Source organism: Halichoerus grypus, chromosome 4 (assembly GCF_964656455.1).
Source record: "Halichoerus grypus chromosome 4, mHalGry1.hap1.1, whole genome shotgun sequence".
In the NCBI taxonomy this organism is placed as follows: Eukaryota; Metazoa; Chordata; class Mammalia; order Carnivora; family Phocidae; genus Halichoerus; species Halichoerus grypus.
The window spans coordinates 188,005,260-188,029,869 of NC_135715.1; the positions used below are offsets into that span (position 1 = coordinate 188,005,260).

At 48.5% G+C, this 24,610-nt stretch overlaps 1 protein-coding gene across 1 annotated transcript; it reads right to left on the bottom strand.

The window, feature by feature from the left end:
* Positions 1 to 267: 267 nt before the first annotated feature.
* On the bottom strand, positions 268 to 4,355 carry ARL4C (ARF like GTPase 4C). Its single transcript, XM_036082382.2, has one exon. It carries the CDS (start codon positions 3,803 to 3,805, stop codon positions 3,227 to 3,229), a length of 579 nt encoding a protein of 192 aa, XP_035938275.1. The 5' UTR covers positions 3,806 to 4,355; the 3' UTR covers positions 268 to 3,226.
* Positions 4,356 to 24,610: the final 20,255 nt, after the last annotated feature.

Here is a 24,610-nt window from a genome sequence, read left to right on the forward strand (position 1 = left end):
GGGAGGCTGAGGCCAGGCGAGGCATCGAGGCCGTCTTCCTGAAGGATCTCTGAGGACCATGGAGAGGCACCCCGTCAGGGGGACAGGCATCCAGCCCTCGCACTCCTCGGCTCAGGGCAGAGCTAGACGCTTCAGCCAGAAAAGCAGAGGTTGGCCCAGCCCCATTAGGGCCCCAGAGACCATCTCGTGAGCCATCCCCTCACTCAGCAAAGAAGGCCTAGAAAGAGGGGCACCTCGAAAAAACCACCCAGACAACTTGCCCACACGTTTGATTGTATAAATAATTTATTTCTGTTCACAGCATCATATATGCATATAAAAGGGAACAGGAACAGAAGAATGTTCAGGACAGAGAATTACAGCAGTAGAAACGATAACTGAAACCAGGAGACATCGTCCCAACACCATGACAGAGAATCTGTGAAGAGAATCCGTTTGAAACAAAATCGGCCTCCCTGTGTCTATGAGAAACAATTTCAAAAGCTCACGTGGGGAGGCCAACTTCCTCGGTGTGAAACCCATTCATTCTCCAAAGGCCAGGAGGTATAATAAATCACTGATGATATGTAGGAGAGAACTCCCCCAGGACCACTCCTAGGTGATCTGATGTGCGCTTCCTCTGTTTGGTCAGAGACAAAAATGGGCTATTATTAGGTCAAACGTGACAGAAATCAACTGAGACTCTTAACTATTAGTGGACACACCACAGGGCTTTACTTTACTGCACAATTACGAACAGCTGACTGCACCCTTAAGTCTTGATAATGCAAAACCCAAAATCATGTCGCTTCGTTGGTCAAGCATGACAGGATCTGAACAGTGATCTCGAACCTAAGTATGGTTAGCACGAGATGGTGACAGTATTTGGCATTGGCAATGTCACAAAATAAATATATTATTCTCTCAAGAGTGTGGAACTACCAAAATGTCAAAGTGCGTAAGAAATTGTTACATGTGAAGAAAATAAAGGAAGATGGATTTTTTTTTTTTTTAATAACTCTATACAGAATCTTCAGATGATGGGACCAGCCCATTTAGAAATCAGTGACTATGCCGTCGATATGAAAACCGAAATCCTGCAGGCTTTCACACTTCGTTAGCTCTCTTTTCTCTACTGAGTTCCTACAAAAAGACCAGCATTGGAGAGGTACCAAATTCACCGACAAAAGATAAAAGGAAGATGGGCTAGGTTTCCTCTTTTCAAATATTTCCTATAAGAATTGGGTTTCAAGCAGGAAGCCAGGACTTCAACCTCTGGTTCTTAAATTAACTTTCTGAGTGCAATGGACAATAGGCATGGATTTATAATTTGACTAACTCACATGCTCAAGCATGATCATGCCCAATCTCTATAGGCCTCCTTCGTAAAAGAAATTTCTCATAGTGAGGGGAGGGGGCGATATACATAATTCTACCTGTAAACATGAATTTTAAGAGGAAATAAAAATCAAACAGTTAAGTGTTAAGTTTCCCTTTCGATACTGTGTTTCAGGGTAAATGACATCTTCTGCAAACCAAGACTCAGTCCTGATTATAAAGGATTTTTAAATTACATTATTAAAAATATGTATTTATTCTTCTTTTGCTTTATCTATTTTCCAAAGCCTCTTTCAAGTAAACTGTGAAGTGCCTGAGTACAGGTGATCATTACATCACACGCTTTCTTTTATCTCAAGCACTCATTGTTTGCATTTGCTACGAAGGCCAGTTCCCACAAGAATGGATTAGGAAGGACCTCATCCTTGTGCTTTTCCTTCGCTCTTAAATCCATGCAACGAGGTCGGCTTTTGCAACAAGGTGGGGTTTTATTTTTTGGTGCATGACATCAAATACTCTAACGAGACATTTTTAATGAAATACTTAAACCAGATAGGCCACAATGAACCAAATTAGAAATTTGAACATGTTGCCACTTGCAGCGTAAAGGGATCTAAAAGGGCAGAGCAAAGTCTTTCCCCCCCCCCCCCAAGGTGAATATTTCCAAGGTGAGTATTCATTTGTAGAATTTTTTTAAAAACATGTCTGAAAACCAAAACCCATCATCAGGCGGTTAGTATTACAAGAGGCATCCCTTGCAAAAACCATCTTGCATTTCAGCACACATCTGCGGCTGGTGTGCTTCCACAAACCAATCAGTAGGCTAAGAGATTTTAAGATTCCACACATATGGGTCTAGGTATTTATGCCGATTACACAGTACAGAGGGAGGTCCCTGTATCTACACATACACCCCAACCAGCATTTACGCCAAGAGCCTTACCCTTTAAACACCTTTAGCTATCCTGCAAACAGTAAATACATCATTTGCCTCCACCTCCAACAGTTTTTTTTTTTTTAATTTTTATTGGTCTCTTTGTGTGATAATGACCTACACATGGACAGTGTCCAAACCCTCTGGAAGATGTCTGATTCCAGGCTGAAAAGCAGTTCTCAATCGAACTGGTCTTCCGTAGCCACCATAAAGCACCAGGAAAGGGGCATCTTCGCGGCCATTCCCCAGCCAAGGCCAGAGGAACGCCCCGAGCTCTGGGGCTGCTGTATTGTTCCAGGCAGTCCTCTCATGGCCCAAACCCCCACCTCGTTTGGGCCCAGAGCAGGACAAATGAAATTTCAACAGGGGCCTGCCCTGTGACATAAAATTATCCAGCTTCCAGAGCCCATGAACGCAAGGGGCAGCAGTTACCCGCCCCCCCAGCACCTCCCACAGCCATCATGCCCCCAAACAGGTACTTCCCAGGGTTCTGGGAACCGCATACCTCCGGTAACTCACAGGTGGGAGCCCCCAGTGAGGGCGGGGCAGCCTGAACTTCTGGCCCCGCTGGAGGAAGAAATCGCTTTTGTCTCTGACATCTGAGCCTTCCACCTGGGCCGGGAGGGCGGACAGCAGGCCAGGCACGTCCACTCCCCAGCGCCCCCCACCCATTAGTAGTAGCTCTGGCATCCAGACAAAAGGTCCCCTGAGCTGGGGGTGGGGGCGGATCGAGGGCAGGCTGGCAAGTCAGCGTACACACCCAGGTTAAGTCACTAGTCCTGCGTCTGGGTGCACAGATTCCGTTTTAAAAATTCGAAGCATTGCTTTGGTTCTCTGTCTTTGTTCGCGGGCGCAGATTCTCGTTCATCCACCCATCCACCAGTCCATCCATCCATCCATCCATCCGTCCATCCATCCATCCATCTCTGACCCGCTCGCTCGCTCCCCGCTCGCTCCCCACCGCAGCCGGGCGCATTACCGCTTCTTCTTCTGCTTGAGGGACTTCCTGCGTTTCAGGATCATCTCATAGAGCTTGTCCATGCCCTCGGTGAGGCCCTCGCCGATGATGGCGCACGCCGGCTGGACGTGGTAGGTGGTGGCCGGGATGAGCTCGTGCAGCGCCAGCTGCTTCTCGATCTCGGCCACCGGCAGCGATTTGGGGAGGTCCTGCTTGTTGGCGATGACCAGCAGCGGCGTGCCCTGGTTCTCGGCGAACTTGGTCACCTTGTGCAGCTCCGTCTTGGCCTCCTCCAGCCGGTCCACGTCCACCGAGTCCACCACGTAGATGATGCCGTCCGTGCAGCGGCTGTAGGACTTCCACAGCGGCCGCAGCTTCTCCTGGCCGCCCACGTCCCAGAAGTGGCAGCTGATGCCCTTGGCCGTGCCGTTGCTCAGCTTGATCTTCTCCGTGTTGAAGCCGATGGTGGGCACCGTGTTCACGAACTCGTTGAACTTGAGCCGGTAGAGCACCGTGGTCTTGCCGGCCGAGTCCAAGCCCAGCATGACGATGTGCAGGGACTGGAAGGCCGAGATGTTGGAGGAGATGTTGCCCATGGCTCCTCGCTGCGGCGCCGGCCACTGCGGCGGCGACGGGAGGGCGCCGCCCCCCGAGCAGTGACGGGCCCGACGCGGCCGGGCGCACCTGGGCCGCCCCTGTCGCCCTCCGCCGCGGGCACCGGCCCGGCCTCGGCGTCCCCGGGGCGCACGGCTCGGGGGCGTGGGGGGGCTCAGACGCCGCGGCCCCCGCGCCCGCGCCGGCCGGGCATCGCGTCTCTCCGGCGGGCTTTTGTCTCCCGCGAAGCCGCCTCCGCTGCCGCGGCGCCGGGGTGCTCGCGCCCGGCGCCCTCCCCCGGCCCCGGCTCGCTCTGCGGCTGCCTCCGGCCGCGCCCCCGCGCTCCGGCCGCTGCCCGGCTCTCTGCCGCCCGCAGGCTCGCGGCTCCCGGCGCCCGGCGCTCGCCTCTGCCTTCGCGGGCCGCTGGGCCGCTCCCGCTCCCGGGCACGCCTCGGAGGCGCAGGCGGGGCGCGGGCTTCCCCGGGCGTCGCTGCCGGCGCGGCCGCCTGGCTGTCCCCGCAGTCCCCGCTCTGTCGCCACCGCCGCCAGCCTGCAGCGGCGGGAGGGCGCCCGGCTCCGCCCCCGGCCCCGCCCCCCGGCCCCGCGAGCCCCTCCCCGCCCGCGCGCGCCGCTTTCGCGCCTTCCGAGCGTTCGAAATCGCCGTCCGCGGCCCCCTCCCGCGCGGCGCCCAGACAATGGGCCCGGGCCCCGCTCTTCCTCCCCGGCCGGCTGACGTGTCTTATAAAAATAGCCCCAGGCTCCCGGAACCCCCAGCCTCGGAGCCGGGGCCGCACAGCCTGCCTCCGGGAGCGGGTTCGGGGCCGAGGGGGTGGGGGGTCCCGTTCGGCAGGCGCTGGCGCGGCCCGGAAGGCTGAGTCCGGAGAGGGGCGGGCAAGGGCCGCTTCTTCCCGGGCGGGGGTGGGGGCCGGGGAGCGGCCAGCGTGGGCGGGAGAGTGCCCCGCCGGGGAGGGCGGCCGTGGGGTCGGGTCCCCAGGACCGGGGAAGGGAAGGCGCAGGCCACAGTGAGCCGCCAGTCTGCGCCCCGCGCCTGACCCAGCCCTGGCGCATCCCACTCTGGCGCTCTTGGCGGTGCCGGGGACCCTGGCCCTCCACGATGCCCTGACAGGCTTTCCTGCCCGACCTCCGGGTCCACTGCCGAGCTTGGAGCTCAGGCCTGTGCCCAGGGAGCGCGGGGGGAGGCCCAGCTTTTGTAGCCTGGTGGTGGCTACAGTGAAGAAGAAGGGGCCGGGCATTTGCATCCTAGGCCATATGCCTTCCTACCCCAAATAACTGAGACAACTCACCTTTCCCAGGCAGCCCCCCCGGCCTAATTTTGTTTACACCAGCAATGCTGACATCCCCAGCGAGCCTTATCATCGGCAAGCGCTGTCTGCCCCTCTGCTTTGAGACCTGAGAACCACCTGCTCACAGGTGAACCACTCCTTCATCTGGGGCTCCAGACACACTTGGGCGCTGAAACAAAATGTGTCCGGAGCCTGGAGTAGGTGGCACCGTGGGTTACAAACACCGGTGCCCCTTCCCCGGTTTCTCTTTCCCCTCACTCCAATTTGGTGGTTTTATTCTGGTTTGGAAACACATAGCAAATGCACATCCTCTGGGCGCGGAGGAAGCCGAGAGTGCATTACGGGGGCCGCACAGACCAGGGGCAGAGCTGCTCTGCAGAGGCCGCCAGCGGCTGAATGGCCCATAGCATCTTTCCAGCTCCAGCTTATTAGGCAGGAAAGACAGGAATGGGGCCAAGAGGGACACGGTGAAAATGATCACATTTATGAATAAAAACCAAAATTTCATTTTATTTTTTAAGATTTTATTTTTAAGTTATCTCTACACCCAACGTGGGGCTCGAACTTACAACCCAGACATCAAGAGTTGCATGCTCCTCTGACTGAACCAGCCAGGCACTCCAAAACCAAAATTTTCTAGAACTGCTTTTCTTTACTACCTTCCTTTCACAGGCTGTGATAAAATACATGAGTTTGCTGGTACTGAAACTGTGAGAAGACCACATCGGAAGAAGGCAGGACAAGCCATCCCATCTTTGGGATTCCCGTGGTGGCGGCAGCCATCGAGGTCATGGGCCATCCAGAGTGGGTCCAGGGATTGGACATGGAATGTCAGGCTGGAAATGGCCTTGCAGGTCCAGATGGGGAAAGCAAGGCCTCGGCGCCTGGGACTTTGTCAAGGTGGAGCCTAGATGTAGATACCTGCTCCAAGCCCAATGGTATTCATGCCCAGGGCCAAAGGCCTGCCTGTTCTCCCTCACTCCACACTCCATCCACATGCTATTTTAACGGGGAATGAAGTTGTAAGCAACCTGAATCCAGTTGTAAAAGACAGAAATTCAACTCACATTGGGTTGGACAAAATGGAAATACATTCACTGACATAATTGAAAAGTTGATGATTAGGCTTGTCTTCAGGTATGGCTAGATCCAGGAGCTCAAAAGAAGTCTTAAACCAGGCCTTCCTCCATCTGTCCTCTGTTTTTCTCTGTATTGATTCTTTTTCCTACTGACACCCCTGGACTCACATCCTTGGTTTAGATCCTAGAAGAAAAAAGGTGTATCTCTCCCAGTAACTGCAACAAAAGCCTGGGAAACACATCCTTTTGGCCCGTTTAGCTCACTCTGGAGTCAAGACTGCTGTCTAGGAGGTTGGAGCACACCGATAGATGTGGCCCAGGGGCTTCAAGTGGGGAGGGGTGGTTCTCAAAGAATAATCAGGCATCTGTTCCCAAAAGGGCAAATACTGGTGAGTAAGCAAAAGTAACAGACATCAGTGTAGTTTATAATGATGTCATTTGGTTATTGGGAACCCTGGGAAGACAGGATTTTGTGCTTTGGGGAGTGATTTTCTTGGCTCTCTTCAAGGTCTGCTCCGTAGATTGTTTCTTCTCTCTCCTTGCTCTCTGCCACAGGCACAGGCTGGGGGCCAGCCCGAGACAGGACTTTGATTAGTAGCCTGGGACCTGGGCATTTGGAAACCCTTTGGATCCAGCTTCCACAAATGCACTTACTGTAGGACTCCTTTCTGTTACTTGCGTCTACCCCCAGTCAGGTCTTGCTTTGATGTTAAGGGTAAGCGGGAAGGAAACTTCTTAGTGAAACATTTGATGTGTCTTCCTGATGCTGCACTAATGACTGCAGCCCCCACCGCTCGCACCCCATGGTGAGCTTTAGCCATAAAGGGCTGTCTGTTGTCCAGTAGAAAAAGCAGATTAATAGACACGAACAGAGCCTTCTAGAACAGAGCCATTACACAGCAACCCACCGTCACGGAATAGCAACCATTCTACATTCTAATTTCACTCACCAGGTGATAAGTTGATTTTACAGTTGATAATTTAACTTCTAACACATAAAAATGTCATTCAGCTGGATCAACTAGTAACTTTCTTTTAAATATGGATTTAAGTTGAAAAACACTGAAATTATGTAAAGGGAAGTAATGTTTACTACCGTGTCAGAAATGCAAGGCCCACATGGAGTCTCTTTCTACGTGCACGTCCCATCACGGCTAGCGGCGTGGCGGGACTGGGCTGGGCGCTCCGCATTCCCCTGCACATTCTAGCCACAGGCCGACCCCTCATTCGCTGTTCTCAAGCTCCTCATCTCTACGCTGTGTCTTACACAATAACATATGCAATAAATAACATATGCAATAAATATTTAAATAAGAAACAAAAAATAATACACTTTAAAGGGTTTGGCGCAGCGTCCAGCACATAGTAGGTGCTCAGTAAATGTCAGCTTTGCTAACTGTAAAGCCACTGGTTTTATAACGTACGTAGTCATTTGAATAGTGACAACTGCCCGAGGGGCAAGGATTCCACTGGGTGGAAAACGCTGGCGGCACACACCGCTTTCTTCACCCTCATGAATCAGAAGACGTTTCTCGAAAAGCAGCGTGCGCTTGGGTCTTGCCTGACGTTTCAGCTCCTCTCCCTTCCCTGCTGCAGCAAGATGACTTTACACCCGGAAAAAGACTCCGTTAGTTCAAGTAAACAGAATACAGTAACTTAGCAGTCATTTTGAAATTGTATCCTAAAATATTTGTTTTTCCCTTAAGGGTTTAGAAATGAAGTGTGCCACCTATTAAAATAACTTTTAAGTGGATCTGGTGAACGGAGCAATGAATAGATCGCATCATTATTATGTTTGCTTACGTAAGAGCACTGGCATGCCCTGTAAAGGCAAGCGTCCTATGCACCGTTGAATATGTTTGTGGGCACGTGGGCCTGCCTGCCCGCATATAATATGTGTGATTATCTGAGTTTTCCGATTGGATCCCTGGGCTCAGGTGCCCTACCCCCCATGCTTAGCTGCTATAGTACAGGAGCGCCCTCTACCGAGCTTCTCGTGTAATAGCTGAAGCCCTCTCCAGAGGCAAATTTGCCTAGTGCCTAGTAAATGTCCACTCCGTATTTATTGAACCAGTGAATACATAAGTGACTCCCTAACCTGGTTCTCTGTCTGGAGCTGTGGGACTAGATCTGTTAGGGCCCCACTTCTTAAACTGAGAAAGTGCCTCTGCTTAGGGCTCAGAGCTTGAGGACAGCGATTCTCAGGTGCGGGCTTGGGTGTTGTCTGTGAGACCAGTGCAGAACGAGAGGGGTGGTCGGCCGGGAGATTGGGAAAGAGCAGAGCAGGAAGGGATACATGACCAGGAAAGCTGTTCAAAGAATCATAAATTGATGGAAGAGAGAGGAAATCGGCAGCCAGGAAACCCAGCTGAGACCAGAGAGTGGAAAAAATCAATTTTTACATCTAATTCAGTGGGCAGGTACGGGCAGCCGTAAATGGAGAGGGGGCCTGGAGTCAAGCATAAAGGAGGTCGGTTGGACAGGGAAAGGAGAAGGCCTGAATCAGCCGAAGCTAGGTGGTCCAGGACTGAAGTTCTTTGTCTGGTGGGAGGGTCTCCTTCACAAAGATCCCCCCACCCACACTCCCAGAAGTCCTGGGGAGTGGCAGCCCGGGAAGATCTTATCCCTGGAGCTTCTGGCCTCGGGCTACACGTGGAAATGACTATAAGACATTGACTCCAAGGGGAGTTTTGTGGACGGGGCCGTAGATTTGGGTGGAGACAAGTGTGAATCTGTGATGCCCTAGGCTTTCGCCTCATTCAAGTGATCCATAGCCTGGAACTATGAAGGATCTACTACGCTGTTGTCCATTCCAATTCATGATATTATGAAAACAAACAAAAAATAGTTCAGAATGACTTATTTTTTATTGCTGTGAAGCAACAAGACTGAAATGATTCAGGTTCTCTTTTTCCAACAACCACTACTATGAGCATTTAAAAAATATTTTATTTTATTTATTTATTTGAGAGAGAGCTCATGTGCACAAGCAGGGGGAGGGGCAGAGGGAGAGGCAGAGGGAGAAGCAGGCAATCTGCTGAGCAGGGAGCCCTGAGCCGAAGGCAGATGCTTAACAGACTGAGCCACCAAGTCGCCCCTACTATGAGCATTTTATTATTTTCTCTGTTTTGGCAAAAAATAGCTAAAAGAGGTTTTTTTTTCACATTTAAGCCTTCATTATCAATTATCAATCTCTATTACATGCCTGAGATAGGTATGAAAATTTAGAAGTCCTAATCTTTCCTATCAATATTATTTTCAGATAAGAGTCTTTTTTTTATTTTTATTTTTATTTTTTTTTAACTTTATTGTGTTATGTTAGTCACCATACAATACATCATTGGTTTTTGATGTGGTGATCCACGATCCATTGTTTTCGTATAACACCCAGTGCTCCATGCAGTACGTGCCCTCCTTAATACCCATCACCGGGCTAACCCATCCCCCCTCCCCTCTCCCCTCTAAAACCCTGTTTGTTTCTCAGAGTCCGTAGTCTCTCATGGTTCATCTCTCCCTCCAATCCCCCCGCCCATTTTTCCCTTCCTTCTCCTAATGTCCTCCATGCTATTCCTTATGTTCCACAAATAAGTGAAACCATATGATAATTGACTTTCTCTGCTTGACTTATTTCACTTAGCATAATCTTCTCCAGTCCCATCAGATAAGAGTCTTATGTAAGATTGGACCTGGGTGGTCCAGTCAGTTAAGTGTCCGACTCTTGATTTTGGCTCAGGTGATGATCTCAGGGTTGTGAGATCGAGCCCAGGGTAGGGCTCCGTGCTCAGCATGGAGTCTGCTTGAGATTCTCTCTCCCTCTCCCGCTGCTCCTCCTCCTGCTTGCTCTTGGCACGTGCACTCTTTCTCTCTCTCTCTCTCAAATAAATAAATTAAGTCTTTAAAAGTAAAAAGATTGTTTCAAATCTCTCCTTAATACCTAAATGTCATATATTTTTTTTTAAAGTAGGCTTCACAGCCAACATGGGGCATGATCTCATGACTCTGAGATCAAGAGTTGCATGGCTTACTGACTGAGCCATATCTTTTTTTTTCAATAAAGACTTTTATTATTTTTAAGTAATCTCTAGACCCAACATGGGGCTCGAACCCACAACTCCAATATCAAGAGTCATATATTCCACCGACTGAGCCAGCCAGGTGCCCCCTACATTTTATATCTTAAGTGAACTTTTATCAAGGACATTAAGACCCTACACTTTGGAAGTCAGGGCTCAGGGCTCCTAACAATGACAGAGAATCCTCATACCAGTGCCAACATCTTTTCAGTTGAAGGGGAGGAAAAAGCTTGGTATGCAAAAGTTATTTGTGATTCGTTTAATTATTCAATCACCATAATTAAATTTCTACTCTAATAGCTACAGTGAAGAAGGAGAAAAAACGGGTAACAATAAATACCGGGTGATCAGAGCACCGCACCGTGAACCAAGAAGTATTTGATGGAAACTTGGATTACTTTCAGTCCCCTTCTCCGTTCTCCCCAGGTGAACTGGGATGCCTATTATTTTCACTTAATTAAAAGCTAGCTGGCTGGACCCAAGAGAGATGGAAACAATCATGCTTTTGTGCCTGGATCAGGCCCTGTCGGCTCTCCCAACTACGGTGAAGGCGCACAGGGTGCGTTACCAGCTCTCCCTTTGTCTGCTGTGTGGTCACTCAGGATGACTCTTCTCTGTAATACAACAGTTGGCTTCTTCTGGAACTATCTTCTACGTGAGTATGGCACGAGCATCTGAATAGAGTTCTCTAGCTCTTTGCTGCTTTTGTTCGAATATCATTTCCTCCTTATGAGTTATGCTGTACTCTATGTAATCCAGTACTTTGCCCCATTAGTCATAGAATATCCATTTTGCTTTCTTGATTCTGTCCCTTCCAATCTCCTAAGTCTATTTTCCCAAGGGCGTTCGGGACCAAAGGAAAAATCCACAAGACCTTTGGTTCCCTTCTTACCTGGCCTTTTGACTGAACTTCTTGATCCTCCATCTTTCTTAAAATGTTTCCCCAAGAAAACCAACTGGCCTGGCCAACCGGCAGGACTTCCCTCACCCTCTATGGCCCCACATTACTGCCCCCCAAGATGCAGACTGATTCGTGCTGGTGACCATCTGGGATGGAGATGCTCACCGGGTCAGAGGTCCACCACCCACCCACCGCCCACCATCCACATCTGTGCCTGCAAAACCCTACTCCCTCCCCCTCTCTGATCATGGCTTGAGACTTTGTCCATTGGTCATTAATCCACAGAATGTTGGAGGCTCCCCATGTTCGGTCTTGAACTTTCTCACCCTCTCACGTCTCCATAGTTAATCCCACCTACCTCTTAAGGTTTCTCAATCTCTGTAACTGCCCACAGCCAGAGGAGCTCAACATAAACCATCCAACCCAAAGCTCTCTCTCTACATACCTCCACCAGGATCACGGAGAAAGTACAGGAAACCAGCACTAGGACAACAAATAAACCCGTCCTTCCCTTCCATCTGCTAATGCCTACATCCGGTCAACCAGAGTCCAGATCATTCTGTTTCAGAAACGGTTCTTGGAATTAAAACTAGGAGCACTTCTAAATCACATTGGTTGGATTTCCCTTTGTTCAGGAGAGTTGCCTTTATTCGTGTCTTCGATGAGTGCTGTATTTACTTTTTTATTTTTGCATGCGGGAAGAGCAGATTTCACCCAGGCATGTACCTCTGTCCACTCTGCATGCACCTTGGAGAGGAGGATGGCTCATCTGATGGGCCCAAACCTGACACTTCACTGGGATCCACTTCACTAGGGATGAGGAAGGGATGTGCCTCTAGGAGTAGATCGGCTGTCTGTCCCCTTCTCCACCTGTCACAGGGAAGGAAAGATCTGTGGGATTGGTCTTCTTGCACTCAGGGTAGTGTAGGGCAAGTCCTGCTTAGATCCTTAACCTGAGCTGCTTTCTTCAATCTGGAGTTCCAGAAATACGTGGGAGGTTGGTCATCTGGGCATCATCATGCCCAGAATAATAAAGCAATACTTCTTGGTCAATATAGGAGGATAATAAGTGAAGAGATTTAGGCCTCAAAACCCAACTCTCAACCCCTAACATGATGCAGAGGGACAGTCCAGTGAACTCTGGCATCTAAATCGAATGTGATGAGACACAACCTCTATGCAAAAATAGAGAAAATCTAAGGAGAGACAAGACCCAACGAAAGGCACCAAGACAAGATGAAAGAACAGCAGGACCAAAGAATAAAGGCACAGGCAGGTGAGCTTAGATCCTCCTTCTTCTCCTCTTCTTTCTCCTTTCAGAAAAAGTTTGGTATTTTCATTCTACTCGAAGACATCACAATCTTTATGGAAGATCCAGCCCTTTATTTCCTCGTGGTAAAGCCCGTTCTTCTCTCTTGACAAACTGATGTTCAAGAGAACGAAGACAGAGATGACTGAATAGATAATTTTCGGTATTTTTTTAATATTTATTTATTTATTTTAGAGAGAGAGCATGAGAGGGGAGGGGCAGGGAGAGAGAGAGAATCTCAAGCAGACTCCCCGCTGAGTGCAGAGCCCTACATGGGGCTCGATCCCATGACCCTGAGATCATGACCTGCGCCGAAATCGAGTCGGAAGTTCAACCGACTGAGCCACCCAGGCGCCCCCCATTTTTCAGTATTTTTGAATGAGATGAACACACGGTGTAAGAGTCAGAAGGTACAAATGGGCATTTGGTGAGAAGGGAGTGCCTGTCCCACCCTCCCTCTTCTCTCCTGCCCTCATAGCCTCTATCCTGGGAGATGACAACAGTTAGCAACAGCCTATATCTTCTAGATATTGAATCCTACCTTCTCAGAGCTATTCCTTATGGGAAATATATTATGTGTCTCAAAAATCCTAAGCAAAGGAGGCAAAGGAAGAGCAGTATCATAAATTAATCTGATAACAAGGAGTCCAGAAGAGCTAAAATATGGCCATGAAACATCAAGGCAATGTACTCCAGAGGGAAACTATGAGTTTTTTGAAGAAGGAATAAGCTATGAGATCTTTCCTACTGCAGTTACTGAAGACCTACAGCCCAGCCTCACCCAGCCCCTGAACCCTGAGGACTTCTGTTCCCAAGAGCAGCAGGGTGCTGGGATCACTTGGAGGCACTCCTAGAGCACCCCCATGCCTTGGAGCTGTCTCTTTCCCAGGTGCCACTGGACACCTGCCATCCAGGAGACTGGGCCTCTGCCTCACCCACATCGGCAGCTGTCTTCACAACAGGCCAGCCAGTCAGAAGCCCCTCTCCCTGACTCCTGCAACTGGACCCCCAGCTGCTGGTGGAGTCCTGTTTGGCCTGGATGCAGCCCTGGGTCGATTAACTGATTTATGATGGGCTGACGCAGATGGGAGAAGCAAGGCTGACCTAAACAGGAACTCCATCAGTTTCTCAGTCTGTGATGACTTGGGAGGAAAAGATAAAGACAAACAAAAGCAAAGAAATGAGAGCAAATTTGATTTCTGTGATGGTAGAAGCTGACTGAATTGTAGCTTATTTATCTACTATCTCTTAACTTCGTTTTCAGCCTGCTGCTCACAGACCATGTCTTTGTCTTAATTTTATCTAGTGCTAAGTGGGCAAAGTAACAAAATAAAAATAATCTTAGGCTTCTCCTGGCCAAAGAAGTCATACATTCAAATATGAAAATTAGGTCTAGACTTCCAGGCAGAGTGATGATTCAAGAAACCAGGGTTGAAGTCACCTGTAGCCATAGGGACAAGGTGTTGGCTTGTAGACGGGAGCCTTCACTGAAAAGTTGTCCTAACCAGAGACTGGAATGCCCATCTGTAGCAAAATTATGAAATAATCTAAGATACTTCTATGTAGTCATAAACTTCAGAGGTATTAAGAATGAGGGGCGCCTGGGTGGCTCAGTCAGTTGAGCATCTGACTCTTGATTTTGGTTCAGGTCATGATCTCAGGGTCGTGAGATAGAGTCCCACGTTCGGGCTCCCTGCTCAGCAGGGAGTCTGCTTGAGATTCTCTCTCTCCCTCCCCCTCTGCACCCCTGCCCCCCTAGTAAAAAATAAATAAATCTTAAAAAAATAAAAATAAAAAAGATGAGATGTATCTGTGTGCACTGATAAGGTCAAGATCACCCAGATATTGTTAAGTAAAAAAGAGCATAGCATACAAATGCCCCTACCTCCATGAAAATGTTTGTGTGTGTGTGTGTATATACATCTATATAATAAATGTATGAATGTGTGTGTGTTAGTTAGATTGATACAGATATATGATGTATGATATGCATGGGGATTTTCCAAAAAGATATACAAGAACACAATGGAACTGAGTATGTGGTCTGGAAAAGAAACTTATATTTCATTGCATACCTATGCTACCATTTGAATTTGCATTCCATGTGCATAAAAATATTATTTTCATCATAACAAAGAAAGTCCAAAAAACCCATTTAGCTAATGAATGCACAAAAAGAGAAAAATGCCTGCATACACATGCAGATTTTAAAAGCTTTAAATTCTGAACTGCATTCTAGAAAGAATTAAAATAAATAGAACAAATGTCCAGAGAGTGAATTACCACATCAGCAAATGTCAAATATCCATAAATAAGTGATTCATGTTCAGCTGCATGAGATCCATAAAAGTAGTCTCCAAGCTTGACTGAGCTATAGGTCTTGGGAAGGAGCCCTTCCAGGGAAAAATTTATGGAGGGCATCATTTTCCTCTAGAGCTGCTAGCCTGCTACCTCAAGGTCAGACAAGCAAGGTTAAATGTAACATTAACATTTAGAAATGCTTTCCCACAGAGGTGCAAGTGCAGAAGGAATCTAGCTCTCCCCAAATCTTGAACCTTTCCAGGAAGGGACCATACTGCCAACGTCCCAGATTCTTTGCAGGTTTTCTTTTTTTTTTTTTTTAAGATTTATTTTATTTTACTTTAGAGAGAGAGAGAGAGAGCACACACACGTGCACGAGTAGGGGGGAGGGGTAGAGGGAGAGAATCTTCACGCAGACTCCCTGCTGAGGACAGAGCCTGATATGGGGCTTGATCTCATGGCCCATTGGATCCTGACCTGAGCCAAAACCAAGAGTCAGACACTTAGCCCACTGAGTCACCCAGGTGCCCCTCTTAGCAGGTTTTCAAATGATTTTTCCCCCCGAGGCCAGCTCTGAAGATAAAACAGTGGGCTGAAACATGCCCAGGAAACTGGAGACATTTTGTGCTATGACTTAAAAATCAAAAATTCTCCTTTTTACTGTGTGTGCATGCAAATTATCTTTCATAATGACATTTAATCTACATATCATTAACACCTTATCCCATGAAAGTGTCGGAGAAGTAGCTTCCCAAAAGATTCTCTGTGGATTGTGCAGAATTGACTCTGCACAGGGATTTTTCATACTTCTGTACCCAGCTGGGCAGAACAAAACCCAGCAATGGGGGATGAAGAGCAAGCAAAGAAGAAGAGTTAGGTCTTTCACACTTTGTGTGTGGCTCATGAATATCTAGACAGTTTTCTGTGTGAAAAAGGCCACCTGACATTTTTGAACGATGCATGGTATTTCTATATCAGTCCTTATCACCCACCACACGGGTGTCCTCTGTTCGGCTAACCATGTGCAATAGCAAAGGACACTCTTTTCTCCTTCAAGCCCCAATGCCTCTTGTGGAAGTAACATTTTCCTGGAGAAATCATTCTTTCAGACTATGTTTAATTTTGACTTCCTAATGAAATCATATGAGGAACTGAAATGTGTAGAATAAAACACTCTCATTCAGGGAACAATGGAGTCTGGCCAGGGCAGGAACAATGGAGTCTGGCCAGGGCCATCAACCATGTCATTATAACTGGTATTGATCATGTCTGCTCATGTCAAATTGACTTTTGCCCTCTCCACAATAATTTCAGTAAATTCATTACTTTTTATTTTTTCTCAGGGCACCATAAAGACCCCATAACGAATTTAGTCAGCAAGTTTGATTTACCCAGGGTCTGAATATAGAGTTCTTTGTCTACTTTCCCCATTCTAGAAACTTCTGTTATAGTCAACAATACATAGAACCAGAAATGATGTAACAATGTCAGAGGATCCTCCAAGCCACCTGTGTCTCATGTGTTCTTATAAATAAATTGGAGACATCATCACTTCTGATTTGGGGAGTTTTTTTCTTTTTCTTTTTTGTTGAAGCCATTCTCCTGATAAACATCCTCTGCAATAAAAAATTAACTTTTGGGGCTCCTGGTGCGCTGAGTCGGTAGAGCGTGCAACTCTTGATCTTGGGGTTGTGAGTTCGAGCCCCATGTTGGGTGTAGAGATTACTTTAAAACAAAATTTTAAAAAATTTTAACTTTTTAGATCCTGTGTTAGACAGCCTGTAGCGGATCTGGGCTGTATGTATAACCTCTGAGAAGTGAGCATTGAAGTGAACGCCCATTGGGAGTATTGGAACAAGTAGCCAAAGGGTATTATCTCCATAGTGACTCCCTTTTAAAGACACTGTGCCCTTACATTTCCATTTCTCACATTACTTCTCGTGAAGAACACTCTCTTACTTGTCACACGTAAGCATGCACTGAGCATAAAACACTTTATATTGGATGTGCATCGAGGTGGCTGCGCACGCTGACCGGAAGCAGGTGGACCATCATTCGCTGATCCACAAATACCTCTTATGATGTGAGTATGCCCAGACCATCTGAGCACTGAGCAGGGGTGATAATGGGGGAAAAGGTATTTACAGTATGTCCAATACATGATCCCTTTACATAGGACATTTACTCTCTGGCTGGGGAGGGAAGTGATGACGTGTTTTTAGAAAACGCGTCTTCTCATTTCCCCTCTTGTTGTTTTCCTACCTACGCATTAACCACTTCTACTTCACCTTTTCTGTCTTTCAGATCTCCTGTTTCCCATGCCCTTTCCTTTCTTTTCCTCTCCTCTGCTAGTATCCTAAGTTAACCAGAGGAATTAATCTGGTGCTTCTGGAGGTATCTAGGGCCAAAGAATGGCTCGCTTGCTATTTGAGGCCAGGAAGCCCCGACTTTTCTGGAATCCTTGTCCTCCTCCCACTGTTGCCCACACACATGCCTTCTCTCAGTTGTCACAGAAGGTCTGCAGTGGTCCTAGCCTTGTGAGGCCTCCTCCCCTCCCTCTCACTGAGCCGTGGCCTGGGCCATAAGACACAGCTAAACATCTCACTCAATGTCCAACTCAACAAAGGAAAGGCAGGCTTTCAGGCAGGTAAACGAATGAGAAGACCACCTGATGGACAGCCCAGGTTCACAGTCATCACACAGCCCTGCTGCCCATTGGGCTATGACACCATTAATGGACCTGTATGCTTGGGTCACCATATAATAGCCCATGTCTGCCATGCAGGAGAGCGTTCAAGTGAAATGCAGGAAGGGAATAGCTCATCATTTCAAATACAAGTACACTCTTTGGGGAAATAATTCAGTATGCATTCATTTAGGACATCGTGTGTGAACATACATTTTGTGCCAGGTGATGGCTTCATAAAACCTAGTCCCAATTCTCAGGGAGTCTATAGACTAGCGAAAAATGCAGACAAATCATCCTGCAGGAATAACAGTAGGAGGTGAGCCCAGAGCACAGGTCAGGTGGGGGGCGGATGGGGCAGAGAGAGTGGGGTGGCTAGTGAGGCAAATACCTTCAGGGACAGCTTCTGGGCAGGTGACATCTAAAGAGGGAACATACTTAACAGACACTCAGGTAACTACAATATGTTGTTAGCTCTCTGGTGTCTGTGATTCTGTCTCTACATCCTTCTGAATGCAATGGAGTCTCCCAGTGGGTTGGGGCAGCCTGGTCATGAGCCACAGGAAGAAGACAAAGGAGCCCACTTAAGAGGGGCTCAGCACCACATTCGGGGACAGGCCACTGGGTAGCAGCACAGGTGATCTGCAAACAGCGGAGGACAAAGCCCCTGAGAAGTCCAGGCGACAGACATTTCAGGAATTTCTTCTAGGACCCCCAAGGGCCCCTGTGCCCAGACTTCGGGTGGGGAATACAAAATTATACTTATAATCTTGAAATCATAGCACCCACTTAAAGGGTCCACCCTGGAGACTTACTGCGCCAGAGGGTATCGGCGATTGGTGATCGTAGCAACAAGAAACACAGTTTCCTTTAATTCAGCCAATAGTACGTGCTAGTTAACTGATCACACCTCTCAGTCACAGTGTGTTCTAACCACAAGGATTTAGCACTTTATATTTCAAAGATTTATTCTGATAATACGATTTTAATGTTAAGCAGATTTACAGTAAGAGGCAAGTCAGGAGAATTACGAGAAGGAAATTCGCTCTAGTCTAGCTGCTCACAAGAGGGACTGCCTGGTCGAGAGGGCTGTGAGGACCTGTGCGCACCACAGGCCCCCCCAGGCAGACACGGGGCAACACCCCAACCAGCCCTGCGCACCTGAGCAGAGTGACACCCGTGCTTTACCTTCCGTTCTGCAGTACTGAGTTTCCACTGGCCACAGGAACAGAAAGATGCACAAATCCTCTTCAAATAGAGCCCCTGTTCAAGGCTCATCGGTCTCCACATAACTCTCTCCCTCCTCTCTCTCTCATCTCTCTGTCTCTGTCTCTCTGTGTCTCCATCTCTTGTCCTGCAGCCTTGCTCCTTCCCCCCTGGAGTCGGTCTCTGCTTCTCCCCACGATGCAGCGCAGCCCTCCTTCTTCTACCTCTGCTGTGCCTGCCCTCTCGCTGAACCTGGCAAAGGTCACTTCCCAAATGCGACACAAGCCGGCTCTCTTTCAGTCCTTACTTCCTTGTCCCTGTGGCATCTAGCACTCTAGACCATGCTTTTCTTTTTTTTTTTTCTTTTTTGCCAAAACTCTCTCCTCCTTGGCTTTCTTGTATTTCACTACATCCCCGGCTCCCAGCTTTTTGTAACTTCGAGATCCCCCCACGGGGTCCTGGTCTTCCACCTGCCCCTGAACTGTGCATGTTTTCTGGGTCCTCCGCTTGGTTCTCTTTCCCACCACACCACACGTTTCCCTTAGGGTATCCCCGGCCCCGCATCCCCGGCAGTCCCAGCTGACCTCACCATCATCCTCTTGTCTTCTTAATTTTATTCTTTCACCCATCGGTTTGTCTCCTAGCCAGAACCTGGCAGAGTTGGATGCTGGTGAAGCTGCCACACATTTTTGGATGAGCCATTCGGGGACAAGCCCTACTGCATCAGGAGGGAATACACCTGTTTTCTCTCTTGTCTGATTGAGAGTCACCTTGAAGGCGTCATCCAGGCCTGCAGGCGGTGGGAGCCCTGCTGCCTCTTGGGCCAAGGACCCCACTCGGTAACTGCCCACTGCCCCGTCTGTGCAGAAGCACCAAGGGAGACCGGCTGAGGTGCAGGTGGGGACCCAGGTGCGCTGGTCACCATCAGACCTTGCACTTTAAGCTGGCTGTGGTGCAGAGGGGCCCCACAGAGGCCCACTTTCAACCCCCTTGTAACTCACAATGCCCTGTAATGACATCTCCAATTTAGGAGTGCGACAGAATGGCTATTTTGAATATTACTGGGTGAGTATGAAAATTATGATATTGGAAATTATTTGTTAACTAGAACATCACAGTTCATAATGTTCATTTCATAAAAGCAATTTTAAATTGCTTAACACAGTGGCAAAGAAGAGCTTTGCCAAAATACAAGGCCCAGGTTATGGAAGACAGAACTCAAGGAAAACGATCTGAAATGCTCCTTAAGAATCATGTAGGGGGGCACCTGGGTGGCTCAGTCAGTTAAGCCACCGACTCTTGATTTCAGCTCAGGTCATGATCTCGGGGTTGTGGGATTGAGCCTCAAATCGGGCTCGGTGTTGGGCGTGGAGCTTGCTTAAGGTTCTCTGTCTCCCCCTCTCTCTGCCCCTCCTCTCCTCCCTCCCCCTTCCCCCCACAAAGCATGCACTCTCTCTCTAAAATAAATAAATAAATCTTAAAAAAAAAAAAAAAAAGAATTGTCTGGGGAGGCCCAGTGCAAGGAGGACCTGGTGGGGCAGCCACTCTGAGTCACAGGAAAGACGTGACCCTCCAACCTGGCGGGAAGGACTGACAGCAGGAAATGACAGAGTAGCCTGGGGACCATTGACTTCATTTACAAAACTGCAGACGGTTCAGCAGATGAGAAGGAGGAGCATCAGGTCCCATGAAGAGTGACTTCCCAGGCCCCCTTCCTTGGGAGTCCCGATGACACATATCTCACCTGCCCAAGGATCACCAAGGATGCTCCGGATGGTGTGGCCACATGCAGGGCCATCCTCCCTTTGTCTCCCACGACACCTAGGAACTCAGAGCCAGGGTTGTGATGCTTCCTCGTCCACTTTCTGTTGCTCTGGTTTCCCAGGAAGCAGGGGCAGAGCCAGGACCAGGAGGAACCACAGACTCCATTGGGAAGAGATCTGCAGCCTTCCCCTGGTTCTTGAACTGTCTCTAAACAACCTTGGGACAAAAGTGTCTGATACAATTGGACAAATCTGAATGAGGGTCTTGAGACAACTAAGAAGCTCAGTCGGGAGCAAGAAGCCAGGGAAGAAGAGATTGGCAGGTGATTATCAGGTTCCTGGGCCCTGCTATTCCCCAGGCCTGACAGGCCTTCTGGAAGCCCCACATTCAGTGCATCCAGCCAGAAGCACAGTCCATGCACACCAAGCAGATGGGCTTCATGGACAATGGCACAGCTGGAAAGTTCAGGATGGTCCAGAGTTGGGGTTCCTGAGCCTGTGATAACCACACAACCGTGATGGGGAAGCTGTGCAGACCACCGAGGAGCATCTCTGCTATGTCGAGCTGTCGTTACGGCGCTGGGTCATTACTTAGCAAAGCTTCTCTAAAGCTCCTCTTGCTCGGGGCGCCTGGGTGGCTCAGATGGTTAAGCCTCTGCCTTCTGCTCAGGTCGTGATCCCAGGGTCCTGGGATCGAGTCCCACATCTGGCTGCCTGCTCAGCGGAGAGCCTGCTTCTCCCTCTGCCTCTGCACCTCCCCCTGCTCATGCTCTCTCTCTCTCTCTCTGTATCTCTCTGTCTCAAATGAATAAATAAAAAAAAAAATCTAAAGCTTCTCTTGCTCAAAAATAGGTCCAGTTGATATGCAAATAGAGACCCTCAAATGGACACTATCTGTGATATTTTTTTTTCAATTTTTTTTCAATTTTTTTTTTTAAAGGTTTTTATTTATTCATTTGCGAGAGAGACAGAGAGAGAATAGGCAGAGGAAGAGGGAGAAGCAGGCTCCCTGCTGAGCAAGGAGCCCGATGCGGGACTTGATCCCAGGACCCTGGAATCATGACCTGAGCCGAAGGCAGACACTTAACCATCTGAGCCACCCAGGCGCCCTATCTGTGATATTTTTGAGTGACATTTCATCAACACAACAAAACAAAACTCTGTTCCTGAACAATTCAAATTTTTGCCACAACCAAGTGCTTTATTCATTTACTGGGAAGACATAGGAGCAGGGACGTATTTTAGGTATATTTGATTGTGTCCCATGTTTTTCTGAAAGAGATGTTTGACTTTGTTTTTAATAGCATTGCTCCGGGAGTCGGTGAACTCTGGGCTCCAGGTCTGCCCAATGAGACCATGCGGGATGAGGGCCGGCCTCTACTTTCCTATCTGTGAAATGGACATGATAATAGCGCCCATCTCCTAAGCCACAGGGACGGTTATGGGAGCCTGGGCAATAAAGGATCCAGTGCTGTGCCTGGAGAACAGGAAACACTCACAGTATCAGCTCTTGTGGTCTTACCTTCTATTACATCATGTTAAGTCACTCATCCCATCGCTCTACCTGATTGTTTTGTGCTTCACCTGGAAGTCACTAAAATATCACTTTACAAGCACTGGGTTAGTTTTCCGGTCTGTGATTAGTTCAGTAAATGATTACAGTACATCTAAGCATGCGTTCTCCCAGTTTATAAGAGAATATAAAGTTATATTCTCCACTTTAGATGGCAGAATTAGCACCATGTATGTACTCTATGTACTTCATGCTCCATACATGTGTGAAATAACCACATCAGGGAATTTGCCTATTCAAATTCCTTCTTTGTCAGACTCCTCATTTTGTCTACTGAAATCTGCAAAAAAAACATGAAATCCTGAGTATGATTACAGGACTATAAAATGATTTTTGTTATAGCGCTTACCTTCCTGAACAGTTGGAAGTCAGTAATTCACAATGTTAAAATTATGTTTTTTCTGCTCTGAATTTTCCTGCCAACGTATGAAGTGGGGTGTGTGTATGGTGTGTCGTGTGTATGTGTGATGCGTGGTGTGTATGAGTGTGGGTATGGTGTGAGTGTGTGTGTTTCTTGTGTGTGTGTGATGCATGGAATGTGGGGTTTGTGTGTGTGTGTGTGTGTGTGTGTGTGTGGCGTGTGTAAAGGGGATGTGCTGTTGACCGAGGCCTGGCCAGAATCAGTGTGGGCTTCACCAAAGCCCCCATCTGAGGGAGCACAAGGCTGCTTCCGTCTCCCTCAGCCACGGCTCTGCCACCACGGGAGGGAGGGCCACGTGCGGGCTAAGTAACCTTCCCTGGGGCCCTCCCAGGCCCAGACTCTTGACTGGGGGCCAAGGGAGCCATGACCACCATGCAGGAGAGAGGTAACACTGCAAGGCTGACGGCTGTCCCTAGGAAAGCCTGCTTGGGAGGTGGCCCTTGGCTGGTGTCTGGGAGCTTTGGGAGCTTCCCAGCATCCCCAGGACTGACGAGAGTGGCTCGCTGTGTCCACACGGTGTGCACACAGCATGGTTGAGGCTGGAATTCGGGTACGTGCCAGGCAGAGGGTGCCTACGGGACCAGCCCCCAGTGAAGTCCCCGGAGCTGAGTGACTGACGAGCATCCCTGGTAGACAGATTTCACATGTGTTATCACAATCCATTGCTGGAGGAATTTGGGGTTTTCCAGGACCCCTGGAAGCTTGTGCTTGGTTCCCCCTGGACGTCACCCCGTGCTCCTTCTCCCTTTGCCGACTGCTCTGCATCTTTGCCCTGTAATAAATCACAGCCACAGTTCTGGCAGTCCTCCTAGGGAGCCGTTGACCCTGACGGTGATCTTGGGGACCCTCAACACAACCCTCTTCTTTGAGGACGTGTAGGGGTGAAGTGAAAGCCTTGGAGATCTTGAGGAACTCAAAGGCTTTTGAAAACCCCTCCAGTAAAAGATCTCTTAATGCAAAGAACTCTGACCTAGGCCATCTCGGGGTTTGAGCAAATACAGTGGGAAAAAAAGACATCCACCCTCTGTTTTAATTAGCCTTATAACTATTTTCAATTGTAGCTGTCTTAGGAAAATTGGGTTGCTTTATACACAGAAAGTCTTATTCTCTAAGCAGGAACATGGTAAGAAGGGAGAGTCTGGAAGATAAGAGATGAGCTTCAGACCTGCCAGGGGCCATTAAAACCCCACAGGTCCAGTTTTCTAACATTTTAATATAACACAGTGTTTTATCAGTTCTTAAAATTTTCAAAAGCTGAAAAGTTCATACAATGATAATTTATTACTTTATACTTAAAACACAGAAATGTGTAAAGCATAAGATCACTTTAGCAGAAAAACACATTTTTAAACCTTACTGTTAGAACTTGTACTATTTTGAAATAGTATAAAACCTCCATCTACCTGCCCGAGAACTATAAGCCCATCACAAAATCAACCTGAACATTTGAGAAGAGACACGGGTTGGCTTTTTCCCCTGTCTTCCTGATTTTTTTTTTTTTAAGATTTTATTTATTTATTTGACAGAGAGACACAGCGAGAGAGGGAACACAAGCAGGGGGAGTGGGAGATGGAGAAGCAGGCCTACTGAGCAGGGAGCCCGATGCAGGGCTCGATCCCAGGACCCTGGGATCATGACCTGAGCCGAAGGCAGACGCCTAATGACTGAGCCACCCAGGCGCCCCTCCCCTGTCTTAATGGATTAAACCACTGCAGGTCAGCATCCCAGATCAATGATGGAATCCCAGGGAACATGAATGCTATGATCAGCAAGCAGGGGGAAAATGCACGCTTACGTGTCCCCAGGGCATACTGTGCAGGTCACTGATCATCGATGGCCGGAAAGGGCATTAGGTCGTAGCGTGGTTCTATAATTATGAACATGCAGGTGCACACATGAGCACGCGCACACGCACACTCTGCCCAATCCCAGGGCAGAGTACTCCAGAGCAGATACACCTGAGTTGGAATCCTGGACTTTCTTTCTACCTGTTGGCTCTGTGACCGTGGGGAATTTTTCTAACTCTGCTACACCTCATTTTTGTCATCTGCAAAAAGTGCACAATCATTCCTACATCCCATAGGTGTTTTGAGGATTCAGTGAGTAAGGTATCCAAGAAGCAGTGTAGACACAGGACACAGGAGGAGAGCAGCTGCCGAGTGGCCTTGCAGGGAGCTGGCCAGGGCTTCCC

Bases quoted from the DNA above. Each gene is read 5' to 3' on its own strand.
- ARL4C (XM_036082382.2), bottom strand. From the start codon at position 3,805: ATGGGCAACATCTCCTCCAACATCTCGGCCTTCCAGTCCCTGCACATC.